Here is a 17,260-nt window from a genome sequence, read left to right on the forward strand (position 1 = left end):
GGCTTCCACCTGGGTTCTTGTGCACTGTAATGTGAGCACTTAACCAAGTGCACCACTGCCTGGCCCTCTCATTTACTGTTTCTTAACAGTGGTTACCCCATTTTATTAATGATGTGGTCTCTCCATCTCTGAATTAAAAAAAAAAAAAAGCTCTAGCCTCCCTACCAACGTGTAACTTTCAGATGCCTTATTTTAACTAATGCATTTATTTTGGATAGAGACAGAAACCGAGAGGGTGGGGCAGATAGGAAGTTTCCCCTCCAGGTAGTCTTGCCCATGAGAGGGTGTGCGCTCACCTTGATGCACCACCACCTGGCCTGGATGCCTTGTTCTAAAGAAGGGAGCAGCATGTCCTCTAGAACACAAGCAAGAGACTAGAGTGGAATAACTAACTCTGTCTTCAAACGTGAAAGATGTGTACATCTGAAGATGATGAGAGTTGTTTTATGAGACTTGTTAGGTCAAGTTCACACTATCGCTGGAAGCCACGGGAAGACAGAAACCTAGTGCAAGGATCTGGCTGTCTAGACTGTCCCAGGAGCCTGTAAGTCCCTGGGACACAGATGTGCAGGGATAACCACAACAAATACTTAGAAGATACTTTTGGGGGTGGCTGGGCGGTAGCGCAGCAGGTTAATTAAGCACATGTGGCACAAAGCACAAGGACCAGCGTAAGGACAAAAACCACAACAAGGGCAACAAAATGGGAAAAATAGCCTCCAGGAGTAGTGGGTTTGTAGTGCTGGCACTGAGCCCCAGTGACAACCCTGGAGGCAAAAAAAAAGATACTATTTTTCTCCTTTCTTTTTTCAGAGAGAGAGTAAAAGAGACCGCAGCACCAGAGCTCAGTGGTGACGGCTCAAACTCAGATCTGCACATGGCAAAGCAGTGCATTATCCATGTGAGCTATTTCACCAGCCCAAAGACACTTGCATATCAAACAGAATCTGCTGAGCGGGTTGCAAGTAGCTCAGACAATGCTTAGCCCAGAAAATAGTTTCTTTTTGTAAAGAAACCAGGCTTAGAGAAATCAACAGCTTGCCAGTGGCTGGTTCCCAAGCCCTTTATGCCACGGCCCCTCTCCAGTAAAGGCCGAAGCCCCACACTAGTGAGAATACTGAGGAGAAGGTTCTGGAATGAGAAGGCAACTGCACCAGCAGCCTTTAGAAGACTGCCTGAGAGATAGTGGGCTGGTTCTAAGGCAGCATTCTAGACGTCTACCCCAGTGAGCCACGGCCAGGCCCAGACTGGGAAGACGAGGGAGAAGGACAAAAGCAAAGTGCATCCCCAGTATCCTGCCCTGCCTTTCTGAAACCCCTTGGAGTCAGGGCCTCAGGACCTCCACTGACCCCACTTCAGAGTTAGGTTCCAGTAAACAAATGCCCAGGCCTGACAGTGAGGTGTTCTGGCCACAGGGTGGCAGCAGTGCTTCACTGCGGAGACACTTCTAGGCGGCGAGGCTGCTGTAGTGAAGACGTCTGTCTACAGATTCCATGGAGCCCCGCGCAGAATCCTGCACATGGATGGGATGGGTTGCCCTGACAGAAATCCTGACTGACCTTGACATTTTCCTCCCTTCTGCTCCAGAATATAGTGCTTCACTCTTCCTGACAGGACTTGGTGCTTTTATTATATAAGTTAACACAGCGCGGCCAGGGAAGTGGCTCAGTGAGTAGGGCAGAGGATTTGCATGTGCGAAGCCCCAGGGTTCAATCCTGGCACCTCATATGCCAGAGTAGGGCACTACTTTGATCTCTTCTTCACATAAGATAAATTAATAAATCCCCAGGTTCAAGCCCCTGGCTTCCACCTGCAGGGGGAAAGCTTTTCAAGATGTGAAGCAGTGCTGGAGGCAGGTATCTCTCTCTACCTCTCCTTTTCACTGAACTTCTGTCTATCCAATAAACTAAAAAAGTTTAAAGATAAATTAATCTTAAAATACTGATTTAAGAGAGATGATCAATTGGAGCTCTCCAACCTGTTGAGGGATTGGGGGTTCTTGAGGGGCCCCCAGGGCATGGCTCTGACAAAGCATTAATGATGTTTCTTGAGCTCTGGAGACAGGATTTATGCATCTAATAAAGTCTGTAACTCCCGGGCTTAGGGGGTGGGGGCTGGAGGCTGAGAGCAGGAAACCCCAGGGGTGACTCAGGAGGGATCCCAGGTGGCTCTTAATGGAGCAGTGTATTTCCATCACCTATGCTAGATTCCCCCTCAGGCCACTGTGTGGGGTGGGGGGCTTCGGGCCACAGGTATAAGAGGTGGTGTGACTGTAGGAAGGCAGATGGCAGCATGGATGCTAGGCGGGCAGGCGTACTGCTGCTGGTGCTGCTGTTCGTGACCGGCTGGGGCCAGACTGACGGAGCTGAAGGTCCAGAGGACCAGGATGAAGACCAGATCATCTCGGTAAGGTAGCCCCCCTCGCCCCACATCCCCACTGTCCTCAGCCTGAGATGTGTGCTTTCACTCAGATACTCTCTGACTGATGGTCTTCACTGGGTCCTCACATCTGAAGAACTGGTTCCTTAGCCATCTGTGACTTGCCCAGCAGCCACTCCCTGCCCCTTTGTGCCTTTGCCCATCTTCCTTCCTGGACACACCCACAATACAGGAGGAAGATGGTGGACCCTTCCCACTACAGAATGCCCAGACCCCAGGATCTCTCTTGCGCTTCCTGCTCCAGGCCATGCAGAGACCCAGCCGGAGCCCAGCCTTCCTGTTTCAGCCCCAGAGGTAAGTTAACAGGACATGGGTAAGGCGGGCAGGAGGGAAAGAAAAGGGAGTGGCTGGAGATGAGGGGCTGATAGGACCCCAGCTGAGCATGAATCTCTCCTAAGGTTTGGCAGGAACAGCCACGGTTCCTGGAACAACCAACGGCTGAATCCCCTAGCTGGGGAGGGGCTCAGGACCCAGTTCTGGAACCTGGCTGCCCCTCAACGCTTTGGGAAAAAGTGACGTGTCACCCCTTGACATGCATGCAAGGACAGCATTCCCCAGTGTCATGTGCCTCCCTGTCCCCCGCCTCTCCCCAATAAAGATGTCTGGCTTCTGATCTATGTGTCCATGTTTGTGAGACTTGGAAGAACTGGGAGGAAGTGCCAACAGCCTCCTCCATCTCTACCAAATTCTCAGGAATACGATGATGGCGTTTCTGGAGGTGGGGGAACCCAGCCTCCAGCCAAAGGCAAACATGAAATTATGTGGGGAGCGGGGGGGAGGTGATCTGGCATTAACCTCCACTGTGCTTAGGACCACTCTGGCAAACATGGCGCAGGGCTCGAGAATCCAGTGAGCAGCACATTTATTCTGGGCTCCCGAGCAGAGCCCCCCGGTGTCATTCCCACTCAACATCACCAGTGAAAGGAGGACGGTCCTGAGCCAGGTGAGACCTGTGGTCCCCGGCTCCCGGCCCAATGCCCTCCTCAGCCTGCAAGAGGCAGTCTTTGTCAAGAGGTAGAGATGGCACCGCACGGGTACCAGAGCTGGGCAGTCACACGAGCCGGAAGTGGGAAGGGCAGGGAGCAAGCGTGCACATCCGTGAGTCCAGCCAGGGCAGCTTCACTTGCTGCCCGCCATGATCTTGAGGTACTGCAGGGCATGGCGCGCAGCCTCGCCACGGGCTTCCTCCCGCGTCGTTGCAGAACCGTGACACACAGCGGCCGGCTGTGTGGACAGCTCCACCAGACACTGGCAGAGCCCGCTCAGACTCAGCTCCTCTGAAGGCCGAGAGAAAAGCACGAGGCAGTGCTGGGTGAGCGGGCAGCACTAGGAGGCTTTCATCCACTTCCCTGTCACACCCTCCCCGGCCCCCCCAGTGCCAACCCACTCTTGCATGGTCCAGTCCCCAGCCCTCCCTAGCCATACCAATATCCAGGTAGCTGACGTGGAAGGCCTGCTCCTCAGACAGCTCACTGAGGACACTGCAGCAGGCAGAGCCCAGAGCACCTAAGGAGCCTGGGGAACAGCTGCGCAGGGACAGAATCTTCTCTCCAGCTGAATTCCGCAGAGAATCCCAGGTACAGCCTGAGCCACGGTTCCGAAGTCCATCCAGGCGGGAGCCCATACCCTAGTGAGATGGGGAGGTGAGCCGCACCCGGGGCTGAGAGCCAGGCATCTGGGGCCTCCTGTGTTCCTTCAGCTCCCCCCGCCCCGGCTGATCCTGGCACAGCCTCGCTATGAGAGCCTGAACCCAGGGGCCAGACAGCCTTCCTCACTCGTCACCTCGCTCCTCACTTCCCAGAAGTACTGGGCCAGCTGCCACAGGAGCTGAGGCTGAGAAGGACACAAGGAACTCTCGGTTTGGTAGGAAAAATAGGCGGAAGCCAGCCTGGGACCAGCGAGGCTCGCTCCTCAGTGTCAGCCCCAAGCCATCCCCAGCATTCTGCCCGGGCATGGGGGAGGAGCCCTGTGCCGGCCCACAGCAGCACTCACGATGGAGAAGTGGTCGTCATCAGGCTCCGCCTCATTTCCATCCCGGGCATCCAGAGGCACCGTGTGCACTCGGTGCAGCATTCTGGCCGCCGCGTTCCGCTTTGCCAGCTTTTTGGAAGTGCCACTGCCTGCACGTGGGGAAAGGATTTCTGAACTGTGATGCCCAACAGATACAGCCCTTCCTGGCCAGCTCAAATCTGGGTCGAGGGACACCTTGGGGAATGGGGCCTTGGGACCTGCCATGCACCCGAGAACCTGGTGGGTCAGAAGAGAGGGAGAAGGACAAAGGCAGGGAAGATCTTAGAGGACAAGCCGAGCCGTCAGTGGCCGGGGCTGGAGCAACACTCCCTCCACCCAGTTACCAATCTCGATGAAGCGTTCCACTCTGCACGTCATGGTAAATTCTTTGCGGTGGGCCGGCCCAGACTCCTGGGTCACCGTGTACTCAGGCAACCGCCAGCCTTTCTGCACCACCAGCTCCTTGATGGAAGAACCAAGAGGCGTGCCAGCCTGTGAGAGCCCCTCACAGTCTCTCCCCCAACCCCAAGAAGTCTCAATGAAGGAAAGAAGGGTTGGGAAAGCCCTCAGAACAGGGGCACCACCGCACATAACATGCCCTCCCATTCACAGGGAAACAGGCATACACGGGAGGTGGGGGGAGGGCCACGCACCTGCAGAGCACCGACAGGGTTGCATTCAGATTGCTGAGGGGAGACAGGGGGCTGCACCTCCATGGGGGGACTCCTGAAGGAAAAAGGACCCAGGCCAAAACTGAGGCAGCACCCCCTCCATGGCTGCCATGACTCTTAAATGCCTTGCTGGTCCCCACGCCCCCCACCATGTCCCTACTCCGTCAGCCGGGCAGCCATCTGACCAAACATCCAGCCTGTTTCCACCCCGGCAGAGGTCTCCTCACATTCAGATCCATTTTGATGTTCTGAGACGTCTCACCACCTCACCCTGAGAGGCGAGGACTGCATAGCTAGCCCCCAGGAACACGGCATTATGTGGCTAAATCGGAAGAAAACAGGCCCTGCAAGACCTTTAAACATGGTCTGACTGCACAAAGGCCTGGGTTCGAGTCCCTGCTCCCCACCTGCAGGAGGGACGCTTCATGAGCAGTGAAGCAGGTCTCTTCCTTCCAATCTATCTCTCTTCCCCTTTCAACTTCAAAATAAATAAGTAAATAAACAAACATGGTCTGGCACCGATGTGGTCATTAAGAAGTTGGGTGGTCCGGGAGGTGGCGCAGTGATAAAGCTCTGGATTCTCAAGCATGAGGTCCTGGCAGCACATGTGCCAGAGTGATGTCTGGTTCTTTCTCCTCCTATCTTCCTCACTAATAAATAAATAAAATCTTAAAAAAAAAATATATTGGAAACTGGGAGTCAGGTGGTAGAGCAGCTGGTTAAGTGCAGGTGGCACAAAGCGCAAGGACTGGTGTGAGGATCCCGGTTCGAGCCCCCGGCTCCCCACCTGCAGAGGAGTCACTTCACAAGCGGTGAAGCAGGTCTGCAGGTGTCTTTCTCTCCCCGTCTCTATCTTCCCCTCCTCTCTCCATTTCTCTCTGTCCTATCCAACAATGACGATATCAATAACAACAGTTACTACAACAATAAAACAAGGGCAACAAAAGGGAATAAATAAATACATATTCAAAAAAAAGTTGGAAACTGGGGGCCGGGCGGTAGCACAGAGGATTAAGCGCACATGGCACGAAGAGCAGGGATGGGCACAAGGATCCCAGCTTGAGCCCCCGGCTCCCCACCTGCAGGGGGGTCACTTCACAAGCGGGAAAGCAGGTCTGCAGGTGTCTTTCTCTCCCCCCTCTCTGTCTTCCCCTTCTCTTCTCAATTTCTCTCTGTCCTATCCAACAGCAACAACAGCAGTAATAACAACAAAGGCAACAACAGGGGTAACAAAATGGGAAAAAATGGCCTCCAGGAGCAGTGGATTCATAGTGCAGGCACGGAACCCCAGAAGCAAAAAAAAAAAAAAAAAGTTGGGAACTAGGGAAAGGGAGAAAGCATACTATTTATACAAAAAGTTTTCATGCCTAAGGCTCCAAGGTCCCAGGTTCAATCTCTGGCACTACCATAAACCAGAGCTGAGCAGTGCTTTGATTAAAAAAAAGAAGAAGAAAAAGAAAAATATATATATAAAATGCCAAGAGCTCAACAGTTGGTACAAATTCTCCCACATTTCCTTGGGTCTGACCAGCTTAGGTCCCAGGAGGCAGGACCCTTCCCTTCCTCCCTTCTCAAGCAGTTAAGAGACACAAAATACCTGGTTGACACAGCAGATGGAACAGGAGTGGCAGCTTCTATAGCAGTAAAAACTGGAATGTCCTCAGGTAGGGAAGAGTCTAGGGGAGAAAAAGAACTTCCCAAGGGGAAGGGGGGGCTTTGATTCACACCCATGGGGGGGGTTTGGAAGAAGACAGTGGCAAGATTGGGGGAACCCAGGTCTTTGTTCGTACTATGTGTGATTAACCCAGTGCGCCACTGCCCAGTCCCCTACTCCCCAACCCAGGTCTCCCCCACCTGCCCATCCCTTCCCAGTTGAGCCCAAGCTTCCTACTAGGATCCTTTGCTTTCAAACATCAGATGGCGGGGAGGGGATGGGAACAACAAACCCCAATATGAGTGTGCAAGAGGGAAGGCTACCTCAGTAGAATGAGGAGGAATGTCAGGGTCAATAATTCCCTTCAGCCTCTGCCTTCACCCCCATCCCTCCACTACCTGGGCTCTGAACTACCCCCCTCGATGGGGCTGGCCATTCTTCCCCAGAACCCTTCACAGCAGAAATCCTGGAAGCATCCTGCTTAGGTCCAGAGGAAACTGAGGAAGAGGCCAGATCAAGGAGGCTAAGTGCCACCGGGCCAGGCCAACTGGGCAGAGGGACAAGGTGGAGGGTCCTGGGTTGCTAGCGAGGCCTCTAGGAAGCCTGGAATATTCCTCCCTCACCTGCTGTCCTCCAGGGCCGGCTCCAGCATGCTCCCCCCTTTGAGGTGTTTGAGGGCCACCTCAGCTGCCTTGTGCTTGGCTGCCTTCTTGCTGGGGCCCTGACCTGAGAGAGGGGGTGTGGGCAATGAGGTCACTGGAAAGGTGGAAGAGGAAGCCAGCATCCCATAGGCTTTACACACAGTCAGAGAGCCAATCAAGTCCCCTTAGCCAACCTCCCCTGTGGAAGACTGGAAGTATACCACTATTACTACAAATAAGGGCCCTCATCTCTCCATTAGCTCCCCAAATCAAGCCATGCAAGGCAGAGCTGCCCCTGAGCTCAGATATTTGCGTGGAGTTTCTTTCTCTACCTTGTTTCCGCTGGGAAACACTTTCTTTGCTCTCAATAAACAGAGATGGCTGGAAAAACAGAGGCTGACTCTGGAGTCAAAGTCTGGCTCTGCCATTTACGAAGCAGTTGACTTTGCACCAGTCAGGAAATCTCTTAAGCCTCAAGCTTTCTCATAATCAGCATGAGGATACTACCACCTGCATCACTGGAACAGACTGAGGTTCAACATAAATTAGAGTTGGTTAAGTAGCTGTGACAGACCCAATATAGTGAGATTTTGCCTTGTTTTCTCTTACTTTTCCCCCTAACGTGATGACGATTTACCAGATCACTAGCTGCCCTGCTACTCTCTCAAGTCCTGCTCACAGACCTGCTATCCCAATCAGTGCTTCCCACACCCCCACCCCCGAATCTCTCCATCCCCCACTAGTCTTGGAGAACCGGACTGTGAAGAGTTTCCAAGAAGTAAAGCAGATGGGGCCCTGTGAATGCACACCCCAGCCAAGGCTGCCCAAGCCTTCCTCACCAGTGCAGCTGGTGTCGCCAACGGTGACCCGGAAGGTGAAATTAGGCTGGTGGGCTTGGCCCTCGGCTTTGAGAAGGTCGTACACAGGCGTCTTGCCTATTCTGGTCCCATACTCCTGCAGAAGGCTGATCGGGGTCTTGCCCGGGTTGGCTGCCAGCATTTGCTCTATACTGGGGGGAGGGGCACAGACCCTCATCACACTTCCCTCCTCTGCACCCATCTGGCCAAGTACTGCCATATCAGACCCTGGCACACTATGGGGGGCATAGGGTCCAGAAGGCCCCAGGCAGTACAGCAGTCATTGGCTGGGTTCAATGTGGAGTAGAGGTGCAGGCTGGGAAAACAGGGTCCACTGCCCATAGGTAAGAGGATACACAGTTCCTGTCTAGGTTAAGATGAGGGACGGGGTCCTGTACCCTGGTGCAAGCTGGGAGTGCACGTCCCCTCACTCAGTGCAGGCCAAGAACCCAGTACCCACCAAATGCACTGAACGTCGGGGGCATAAAGCCCAGTGCCCCAGTGCAGTCTGGGAACCCGGCCAACCCCAAACTATATATTTAGAGCCGAAGGCAGTGGGCACGCCGGGGTGCATGCCGGGAACCACGGCCCACTGCCCCAGTGCTTGCCGGGAACAACCCTCAGGCCAGGTGCATGCTGGGGCCGCGCCGCTACCCGCGCCGCGCCGCGCCACGCTCGGTGAGCGGCAGGGCTCGGTACGAGGCGGCTTACCTGGGCAGCCCGCAGCCCGTGGTTGTGCCGGAGCCCTGCTCCTCTTCACTCATTCCCTCCTCCGTCCCCGCGGACGCCACCGTGACTGCAACCTCCACGCACCCCGACACCTCCGACGAGCTAGGGCCGGGGCCAAGCCCGGAGTCGCGGCCGGTCGGGCCCGCCGCGGGGCATGCTGGGACATGGAGTCCCCCGCCCACTCGACTCCATGAGTCTCCGTGTGGAGGGGAGCACTCCGCCCCACAACCCTCCGCGTGGCCCGCCCAGACAGGCGGCACCGCCTTCGGGGAGGAGCGGACCCCTCTACTGGAGCTCTGGAGCTGAGGGTGGTTTGTGGTTTGTTTGTTTGTTTTTGTCGTCCCGCCTCCTTTCGTCTGCATAGCCTCTCCCCCAAGGCTAATACGCCCTGATGCGCTAAGCTTGCGTATTAGCTGTGTGGAAATGACTGGGGGCGGGGCGAGAAGGGCTCCCTGGAACCCTGGAAGCCGTCGAATTCCAAGGGAACTACAGAACCCAGAAGCTCCTGCACCATCTTTGTCGCAGGTGGAGGGGCTGGGTCGAGCGTGCACGGGAAGCGGTACAGCCTGATTGGTCAGTCCCGATTGCATGTACCTGCCCAGGACGAGTTGTAATTGGCTACTTATCTGAGGGGGCGGAGACCAGGGAGAGGAGGCCCCGCCTCTTTCCTGAGAAAAGGTTGTGATTGGTCCAGGAGCGATGCCGCTGTCCACGCACCTTGCTGGGTGAGAGGGTGGTCTTACCTGACCGCGGGAGGCGACGGTTCTCTGCCCCTCAGAGTGCTGGGGCAGTTTGCTGTCTTACCTCAGACTGTCCTCCCTCGACCCGGGGCCTAAGCCCTTGGTTCGTGTGCCTACGGCTCGCTGAATGTGTCTCTTTTTTCTAAATTATCCTCCCCCTTAGATCTGCCTCACCCGTCTGTGGAAGTGCCACTTTTCTCCTGTAGCCTTTTTTAGAATGGCCCAAGTGAACCTCGTTGTAGCTGTGGCTTGCTTTGGAGCCTGAGAATCTGACCACAGCCGAACTACGAACCTAGAAGAACCATCAGCACGCGATGGTCTCATCCCCTCTAACGTGGGTCTTGGGTCAGCTGAAGTGAGAGATCTAGAGACTCTCTCTCAAGGCCAGTCAACAAATCTGAGTGCAGAACAGATGTTCATTTCCTCTTCCCCACAGTCTCACCCACCACCACTGGGCTGATATATGTGAAGGAAACCTTGTGACCTTGGAGAGAGATCACGAAAAATGTCTGATTGTGATTTCAGGAGAAAGATACCAATAGACTGTTCTGAGCTGGGGGTGTGGGTGGAATGACGACGAGGGGTCATCCAGGAACACGGGGTGGGGGATGGAGCGTTGAGCTGAGTGGATTCCAATTGGGCAGAACTGGAGTGGTGACAATTAGGGGAAGGGAAGTGGTGACATGTACTTGACGGGCGAGGCGGGGGAGCAAGGCTAGAGCGCTTGGGGTGGGTGGGGGGGGGGGTTCTCGTCCACGGGGCTGATCTCCCGGTGTGCATGTAAGAGGGGGTCTGGGGTCTGCCAGTTGGGGCTCCGGGGGTGTCAGCACGAGGTCCGCGCTGGGGCGGCGGGAGGCCGGGCCTCGAGCCTGCAGCGCGCGGGCTGGCGGCGGCGAGCCCCTTTAAGAGGCCGGCGGCTGGGCTCGGCGCAGCATCCCCGCCCCCCGCTCAGGGCGTGTCCGTCCCGGGGGGCAGGGGCGGGGGCCGGGCAGGAGCGCGCCTGGAGGCCGAGCGGGGCCGGGCGAGGGGTCGGGGGGTGGGGGGCGGCAGCTGGGGCGGACACCCGGCCCCGCACGAGCCTCGCTCGCGCCCGCGCCCGCGCCAGCGCCCCGGGTCCGGCGGAGGGCAGCGGGGGGAGGAAGCAGCAGCAGGAGGAGGAGGAGGCGGGAGCAGCATCTGGAGCCGAGCTGCAGCAGCGCCGCCTTTTGTGCTGCGGCCGCGGAGCCCCGGAGGTGAGAGCCGGGCGGAGTCGCGGGGTCGCGGGGTGCGGGGTGGGGGTCGGTCCGGAGGCCGAGGGGCGGGAGGCAGGTGCGGCCGGGCCGGGCCGGGCGGGGAGCGTGGCGCGGGGCTGCGGAGGCTGCGGGGAGGGAGGGCGGGAGAGAGGGAGGACGGGGGACCTGGACCTGGACCCGACACCCGCGGGGAGGGGAGGGGAGGGAAGGACGGCTGCGGAGCGCAGGGATGCGGCGGCCCAGCCTGGAGACCCGGGGCCTCCCTAGCTGGAAAGACTGCGGGTGGGGACATGGCTGGGGACAGACCTGAGGGGCTGCGGGCGACAGGCCACCTGCCTCGGCACCCACTCACCCTCCAGGGGGCGGGGGGTGGCCTCCGGAAGGCAAGCAAAGGCGAGACCTGCGGGGCCCACGGCCCTGCCCGCCCCTTCCCCACGCACTGCAGGCCGCGCCTGGGGTGGTTGGCGGCTCCCCGACGCCCAGGTGAGCCCCCCCTTCTTCCACTGTGATACCCCAGCCCCCTCCATCCTCGGCTCGTCCAGCTGGGGTCCCTTCCCCTCCCCCACTCAGACGTGGCTTTCTGCCTTCTCTCCTCTGACCGCCCCCCACTAACCCATTTCCTCAGCTCAGGCCCAGCAAGCACCGCTCCTCCTTTCCCCACAAACTGCTGGACTGGAAAATAAGCCAGAATCCCATCCACAGAGTTGAGACTCTTGATAACCCTTGGCTGAAGGGAGAGAAGCCAACAGAAGCTCAGTAGAAGTGGAAGGAAACAGTGGGGTGTCCGCATGGGGGCCAAGCACCACCTTTTAACTCCTTTCCCCTCTGGGGGGAGAGTAGTGAGTGGTCCTCTCCCGACCTGGGTCCCAAGTCACAGTCAGTGCCTCCCTCTGCCCAGCCTTTCCTCCCAGCACTCAGCATGGACTCCAGGCTCTGGGAGCTCAAATTGTCAGCCAGAAGGTCCAGAGGTGAAGGCAGGAGGGACTCTGAGAGGAAAGGACCCAGTCACACTCTGGGCCGTCCCCCCACACACACACACACAAAAAAAAAAAAAACCTGATGGTCCTCTGAGCTTTAAGACGTCTCACATGTCACTCGAGGGTGGAAAAAGATGTGTGGCATCCACCCCACTCACAGGAGGGGGACCGAGGTGATGCTGAGAAGACCCACAGTGTGACCCCCAACTCTGAGTGAGATGCGTGAAATTGCTCACTGAAAGGCAATACCCCACTAGCCCCAGTCATGAGCAGAAGAGAATCTTCCTAGATTCAGAGCCTTCCTGGGTGTTTGTCCAGGTGAGGTGGCAGAACCCCTGTAATGAGCACTTGTTCTCTAGGCGGTGATGTAGGACCTGGCTTACTATTTTTTAAATTATTTATGAGAAAGATAAGAGGAAAAAGAGAAAGAACCAGACATCACTCTGGCACTTGTGCTACTGGGGATTGAACTCAAAACCTCATGCATGACAGTCCAGTGCTTTCTCCACTGCACCTCTTCCCACACCACCACTTTTACCCCTTCTTTTTCTCCACAGGCGCTTAACCCACTGCGCTACCGCCCAACTCCCCTGCCCTTCTTTTTCTAGTAAATTGGCTTTCTTTTCCTTTTCTTGTTTTTTTTTTTTTTTTTTTTTTGCCTCCAGGGTTATCGCTGGGGTTCAGTGTCAGCACTTACAAATCCACTGCTCCTGGAGGCCATTTTTCCTATTTTATTGGATAGGACAGAGAGAAATTGAGAGAGGAGCAGGAGATAGAAGCAGAGAAAGATAGACACCTACAGACCTGCTTCACCACTTGCAAAGCGACCTCCTTGCAGGTTGGGGAGCTGGGGGCTCAAAGCAGGATCGTTGAGTTGGTCCTTGTGCTTTGCACTATGTGAGCTTAACCTGGTGTGCCTGTCCCCCTCTTTCTTTTTTTCATTCCTCTTTTTTATCCTTATCTATTTTTAAGTTATATTTATTTATTTATTGGATAGAGACAACCAGAAATCAAGAGGAAAGGGTGAGATAGAGAAGGAGAGAGACAGAGTCACCTGCAGACCTGCCTCACTCACAAAGCTTTCCCCGTGCAGGTGGGGACCAGAGGCTCAGGCCTGGGTCCTTGAACACTGTAGCATGCGTGCTTCACAAGTACTCCATCACCTGACCCTCTCTCTCTCTCTTTTTTTTAACATTTATTATTTATTTATTTTACCAGAGGACTGCTTACCTCTGGCTTATGGTGGTGCAGGATTGAACCTGGGACTTGGGGATTGAACCTGCGACTTTGGAGCCTTGGGCATGAGAGTCTCTTTGCATAACCATTATGCTGTCTCTCCCCCCACATTTATTATTTATTAACTTGATGGGACAAAGCGACATTGTGAGGGAAGGGAAGGCAGAGAGGGAGAGGGAAGGGATGAAAGGGCACCTGCAGCACTGCTTCACTGCTGGTGAGGCTTCCGCCATGCAGGTGGGAACCAGGGCTTGGACCCAGGTCCTTGTGCACCGCAGCATGTGCGCTGAAGCGAATGAGCCGCCTCACAATAGACATAGATGCGTTTTTTGGTTTTGTTTTAGGTTTTCTTTCTTTCTTTCTTTCTTTCTTTTTTTTTTTTTTTACCAGAGCACTGCTCAGCTCTGACTTATGGCGGTGTGGGGGATTGAACCTGGGACTTGAGAGCTCAGGCATGAAAGTCTCTTTGCATAACCGTTATGCTATACCCCCACCCTGGTTTTATTTATTAATGAAAAGGATAGGAGGAGAGAGGAAAGAGAGCCAGAGTATGACCCTGGTACAGGTGCTGCTAGAACCTCATGCTTGATGCTTGAGAGCCCAACACTGTCTACCACACCAGCCCCCATAGCACTTCCCCCCCCCCCCCCCCCCCCCGGAGCATTATCAGCTCTGGCTTATGGTGGTGCGGGGGATTGAACCTGAGACTTCCAGAACCTCAGGCATGAGAGTCTTTTTGCATGACCATTATGCTATCTACCCCCCACCACGTGCGCGCACACAGAAAATGAGCCACCAGTTGCTCACCATTTTGCACATGCGTGATAGTTGCAGGGAGCTTCCTGTGTGCCTGGTACCAAGCTGAGGACTTTATTTGATTTTATATATATATATATATATATATTTTATTTATTTATTTATTTTTTTTTTTACCAGAGCACTGTTCAGCTCTGGCTTATGGTGGTGCAGGGGGATTGAACCTTGGACTTTGGAGCCTCAGGCATGAGAGTCTGTTTGTATAACCATTATGCTATCTAGCCTCCGCCCTATTTGGATGATTTCAGTAATACCAGTAACGGGACTAAGAAGTAGGTCGGGCATTCACCATCTCTGTTTTAGAAATAAACCAACAAAAAAATCTGTGCAAAGCAAAAGATCAGTATGTGACAAAGAGCTTTGCATTCAGACAGTTTTTGGGTCCGTGAAATAGCTCACTTGGATAGTGTCCTGCTTTGCCATATGCACAGCCCAGGTTCAAGTCCATCACCCACCTAAATGAAGGAAACCTTGCTGTTGTGCTCTCCTCCCCTTCTCTCTCTCTTCATCATTGACAGACATCAGAAAGAGAGATAACACAGAGTTGTTCAGATCTAGTTCACAGTGGTACAGGGGACTGAACATGGGACTTTAGAGCCTCATGCATGAAAGTCATTTTGCATAGCCATGATACTCTCTCCCACCCCCTCTCTGTCTGTTGGGCTGTCAGAAAAGTCATGACACATTTTTGCTTTAAAAAAAGAGCAGGAGGGGTCCGGTGGTAGCCCAGTGGGTTAAGTGCACATGGTGCAAAGCGCAAGGACCAGCATAAGGATCCTGGTACAAGTTCCCGGCTCCCCACCTGCAGGGGAGTCACTTCACAGGCAGTGAAGCAAGTCTGCAGGTGTCTGTCTTTCTCTCCCCCTCTCTGTCTTCCCCATCTCTCTCCAATCTAACAATGATGACACCAATCACAACAATAATAACTACAACAATAAAACAACAAGGGCAACAAAAGGGAAAATAATTAAAAAAAAACGGGAAGGCAGGTGGTGGCACACCTGGTTAAGAATACACGTGATGGGGTCAGGTGGTAGCAGCGGGTTAAGTGCTCACCCGTGGCACAAAGCGCAAGAAACAGTGGAAGGATCCTGGTTCAAGGCCCCAGCTCCCCACCTGTAGGGGAGTCGCTTCACAGGCAGTGAAGCAGGTCTGCAGGTGTCTTATCTTTCTCTCTCCCTCTCTGTCTTCCCCTCCTCTCTCCATTTCTCTCTGTCCTATCCAACAATGATGACATCAATAATAAATACAACAACAATAAAAAAACAAGGGCAACAAAAGGGAATAAGTAAATAAAATAAATATTAAAAAAAAAAAAAGAATACACATGACACAGTGCACGAGGACCCAGGTTTGAGCCCCTGGTCTGAAGGTAGATCTCCCTCTGTCTCCCCCTCCCTTCTCAATTTCCCTGTCTCTATCCAATAATAAAAAGAAAAGCTGTGACTTTTCCACAGCACAGTGAAAAGGGAAAGAAAGGGGCCAGGCAGTGGTGCATCTGGTAGGGCTCACATGTCGCCATGCTCCAGGACTCCGTTCAAGCCCCTGGTCCCCACCTGCAGAGGGGGAACCTTCACCAGCGGTGCAGCAGTGCTGCAGGCATCTCTCTCTTTGCTCTCTAGCTTCCCTTTCCCTGTTAATATCGCTCTGTTGCTATGGAAATAATAACAGTAATCAATTTTATTTTTGCTTTAGTTTTTTTGGCTAAAAAGGACTGATTTCTTTGTACATTTTATTTATTTTATTAAATAGAGATAGAAATCAAGAGTGATGGGGGAGTGAGGGAGATACAGACAGACAGACACCTGTAGCACTAGCTCTCTGCTGCAGGAGGGACCTGGGGGCTTAAACCTGGGTCCTTATGCGTCGTAACATGTGCGCTCACTGTGCCACCACCACTCAGTCCCTGAACTTTGTTTAAAGTTTTATTTATTTATTCATGAATGATAAGCAGAGAGAGAAAGAGCCAGATATTGCTCTGGTACATGTGCTGCCTTTTACTGAACTCAGGACCTCATGCTTTGAGAGTCCAATGCTTTATTCACTGCACCACCTCCCACACCACAGTCCCTTGAATTTTATTATTTGTTGTTTTTATAATTGTTTACTTTTTACATTTTTTTATTTCTTTATTGGGGAATTAATGTTTTTCATTCACCAGTAAATACAAAAGCTTGTACATGCATACCATTTCTCAGTTTTCCACATAACAGTACAACCCCCACTAGGTCCTCTGTCATCCTTTTTGGACCTGTACTCCCCCCACCGACAGAGGGGAGAGAAAGACGCCTGCAGACCTGCTTCACCGCCTATGAAGTGACTCCCCTACAGGTGGGGAGCCGGGGGGGCTCAAACCTGGATCCTTCCATGTGTCCTTGCGCTTTGCGCCACGTGCGTTCCACCTGCTGCACTACCGCCCAACTTCCCAAAATTTTATATTTTTAATGCCACCATGGTTATTGATCGGGTTCTGTACCTACATGATGAACCCACAGCTCCTAGTGACAAATTTACCTTTTTTTTCTTTTTCTCTTTTTTATTAAATTATATATATATAATTAATAATATATATTTATTTATTTATTTTCTCTTTTGTTGACCTTGTTTTTTTATTGTTGTAGTTGTTGTTGTTGTTATTGATGTCGTCGTTGTTGGATAGGACAAGAGAGAAATGGAGAAAGGAGAAGAAGACAGAGAGGGGGAGAGAAAGACAGATACCTGCAGGCCTGCTTCACCGCCTGTGAAGCGACTCTCCTGCAGGTGGGGAGCCAGAGGCTCAAACCGGGATTTTTTTTTTTTAATATTTATTTTATTTATTTATTCCCTTTTTTTGCCCTTGTTGTTTTATTGTTGTACTTATTATTATTGTTGTTGTCGTTGTTGGATAGGACAGAGAGAAATGGAGAGAGGAGGGGAAGACAGAGAGGGGGAGAGAAAGATAGACACCTGCAGACCTGCTTCACCGCCTGTGAAGCGACTCCCCTGCAGGTGGGGAGCCGGGGTTCGAACCGGGATCCTTATGCCGGTCCTTGTGCTTTGCGCCACCTGCACTTAATCCGCTGCGCTACAGCCCGACTCCCTCCAACCGGGATCCTTATGCTGGTCCTTGCCCCCTTAACCCGCTGTGCTACCGCCTGACTCCCACTTTTTCTTTTTCTTTTTTAAAGATTTTATTTATTTATTTACTAATGAGAAACATAGGAGGAGAGAGAAAGAGCCAGACATCACTCTGGTACATGTGCTGCCGGGGATTGAACT

General features: G+C 53.5%; 3 protein-coding genes across 8 annotated transcripts in view; 2 read left to right on the top strand and 1 right to left on the bottom strand.

Moving 5' to 3' along the window:
* NPFF (neuropeptide FF-amide peptide precursor) lies at positions 1-3,052 on the top strand. The gene is made up of 3 exons (XM_007518165.3): positions 1-2,406; positions 2,612-2,733; positions 2,838-3,052. The coding sequence occupies exons 1-3, from the start codon at positions 2,200-2,202 to the stop codon at positions 2,953-2,955; spliced, it is 447 nt and encodes a 148-aa protein (XP_007518227.2). The 5' UTR covers positions 1-2,199; the 3' UTR covers positions 2,956-3,052.
* Positions 3,053-3,284: 232 nt separating this feature from the next.
* TARBP2 (TARBP2 subunit of RISC loading complex) lies at positions 3,285-9,352 on the bottom strand. Of its 4 annotated transcripts, none has more exons than XM_007518167.3 (9): positions 8,984-9,352; positions 8,255-8,424; positions 7,398-7,500; positions 6,718-6,813; positions 5,103-5,175; positions 4,794-4,911; positions 4,432-4,559; positions 3,865-4,066; positions 3,285-3,716 (listed from the first exon to the last, which is right to left on the bottom strand). In XM_007518167.3, exons 1-9 carry the CDS (start codon positions 9,034-9,036, stop codon positions 3,559-3,561), a joined length of 1,101 nt encoding a protein of 366 aa, XP_007518229.3. In that variant the 5' UTR covers positions 9,037-9,352; the 3' UTR covers positions 3,285-3,558. The 4 variants fall into 4 exon arrangements, with proteins under 4 accessions (XP_007518229.3, XP_016041525.1, XP_007518230.1 ...); XM_016186039.2 differs by having other exon boundaries at positions 8,255-8,419; positions 8,984-9,121; XM_007518168.2 differs by lacking the exon at positions 8,984-9,352 and adding an exon at positions 8,733-8,871.
* A 70-nt stretch (positions 9,353-9,422) lies between these two features.
* The window catches only part of MAP3K12 (mitogen-activated protein kinase kinase kinase 12), a 31,567-nt gene continuing 23,729 nt past the window's right edge, over positions 9,423-17,260 (top strand). The window contains exon 1 of one of the 3 annotated variants that reach the window (XM_007518169.3): positions 9,423-9,574. The gene's annotated coding sequence lies outside the window, so the exon portion shown is untranslated. Of the gene's footprint in view, positions 9,575-10,522; positions 10,974-17,260 lie in introns of those variants that run through there. The other 2 variants (XM_060195217.1, XM_060195218.1) reach the window with 2 other exon arrangements.

This window comes from Erinaceus europaeus, chromosome 7 (assembly GCF_950295315.1).
Source record: "Erinaceus europaeus chromosome 7, mEriEur2.1, whole genome shotgun sequence".
Classification (NCBI taxonomy): domain Eukaryota; kingdom Metazoa; phylum Chordata; class Mammalia; order Eulipotyphla; family Erinaceidae; genus Erinaceus; species Erinaceus europaeus.

What these genes read in the sequence shown, in the direction of transcription:
- NPFF (XM_007518165.3), top strand. Translation starts at nt 2,200, where the DNA reads ATGCTAGATTCCCCCTCAGGCCACTGTGTGGGGTGGGGGGCTTCGGGC. An exon ending in ATGAAGACCAGATCATCTCG is followed by an intron (nt 2,407 to 2,611) that starts GTAAGGTAGCCC and finishes CCCACAATACAG; the next exon opens with GAGGAAGATGGTGGACCCTT. An exon ending in TTCCTGTTTCAGCCCCAGAG is followed by an intron (nt 2,734 to 2,837) that starts GTAAGTTAACAG and finishes ATCTCTCCTAAG; the next exon opens with GTTTGGCAGGAACAGCCACG.
- TARBP2 (XM_007518167.3), bottom strand. Translation starts at nt 9,036, where the DNA reads ATGAGTGAAGAGGAGCAGGGCTCCGGCACAACCACGGGCTGCGGGCTG. An exon ending in TGGCGACACCAGCTGCACTG is followed by an intron (nt 7,501 to 8,254) that starts GTGAGGAAGGCT and finishes CCCCTCTCTCAG; the next exon opens with GTCAGGGCCCCAGCAAGAAG. An exon ending in ATGACGACCACTTCTCCATC is followed by an intron (nt 4,067 to 4,431) that starts GTGAGTGCTGCT and finishes CCATCTCACTAG; the next exon opens with GGTATGGGCTCCCGCCTGGA.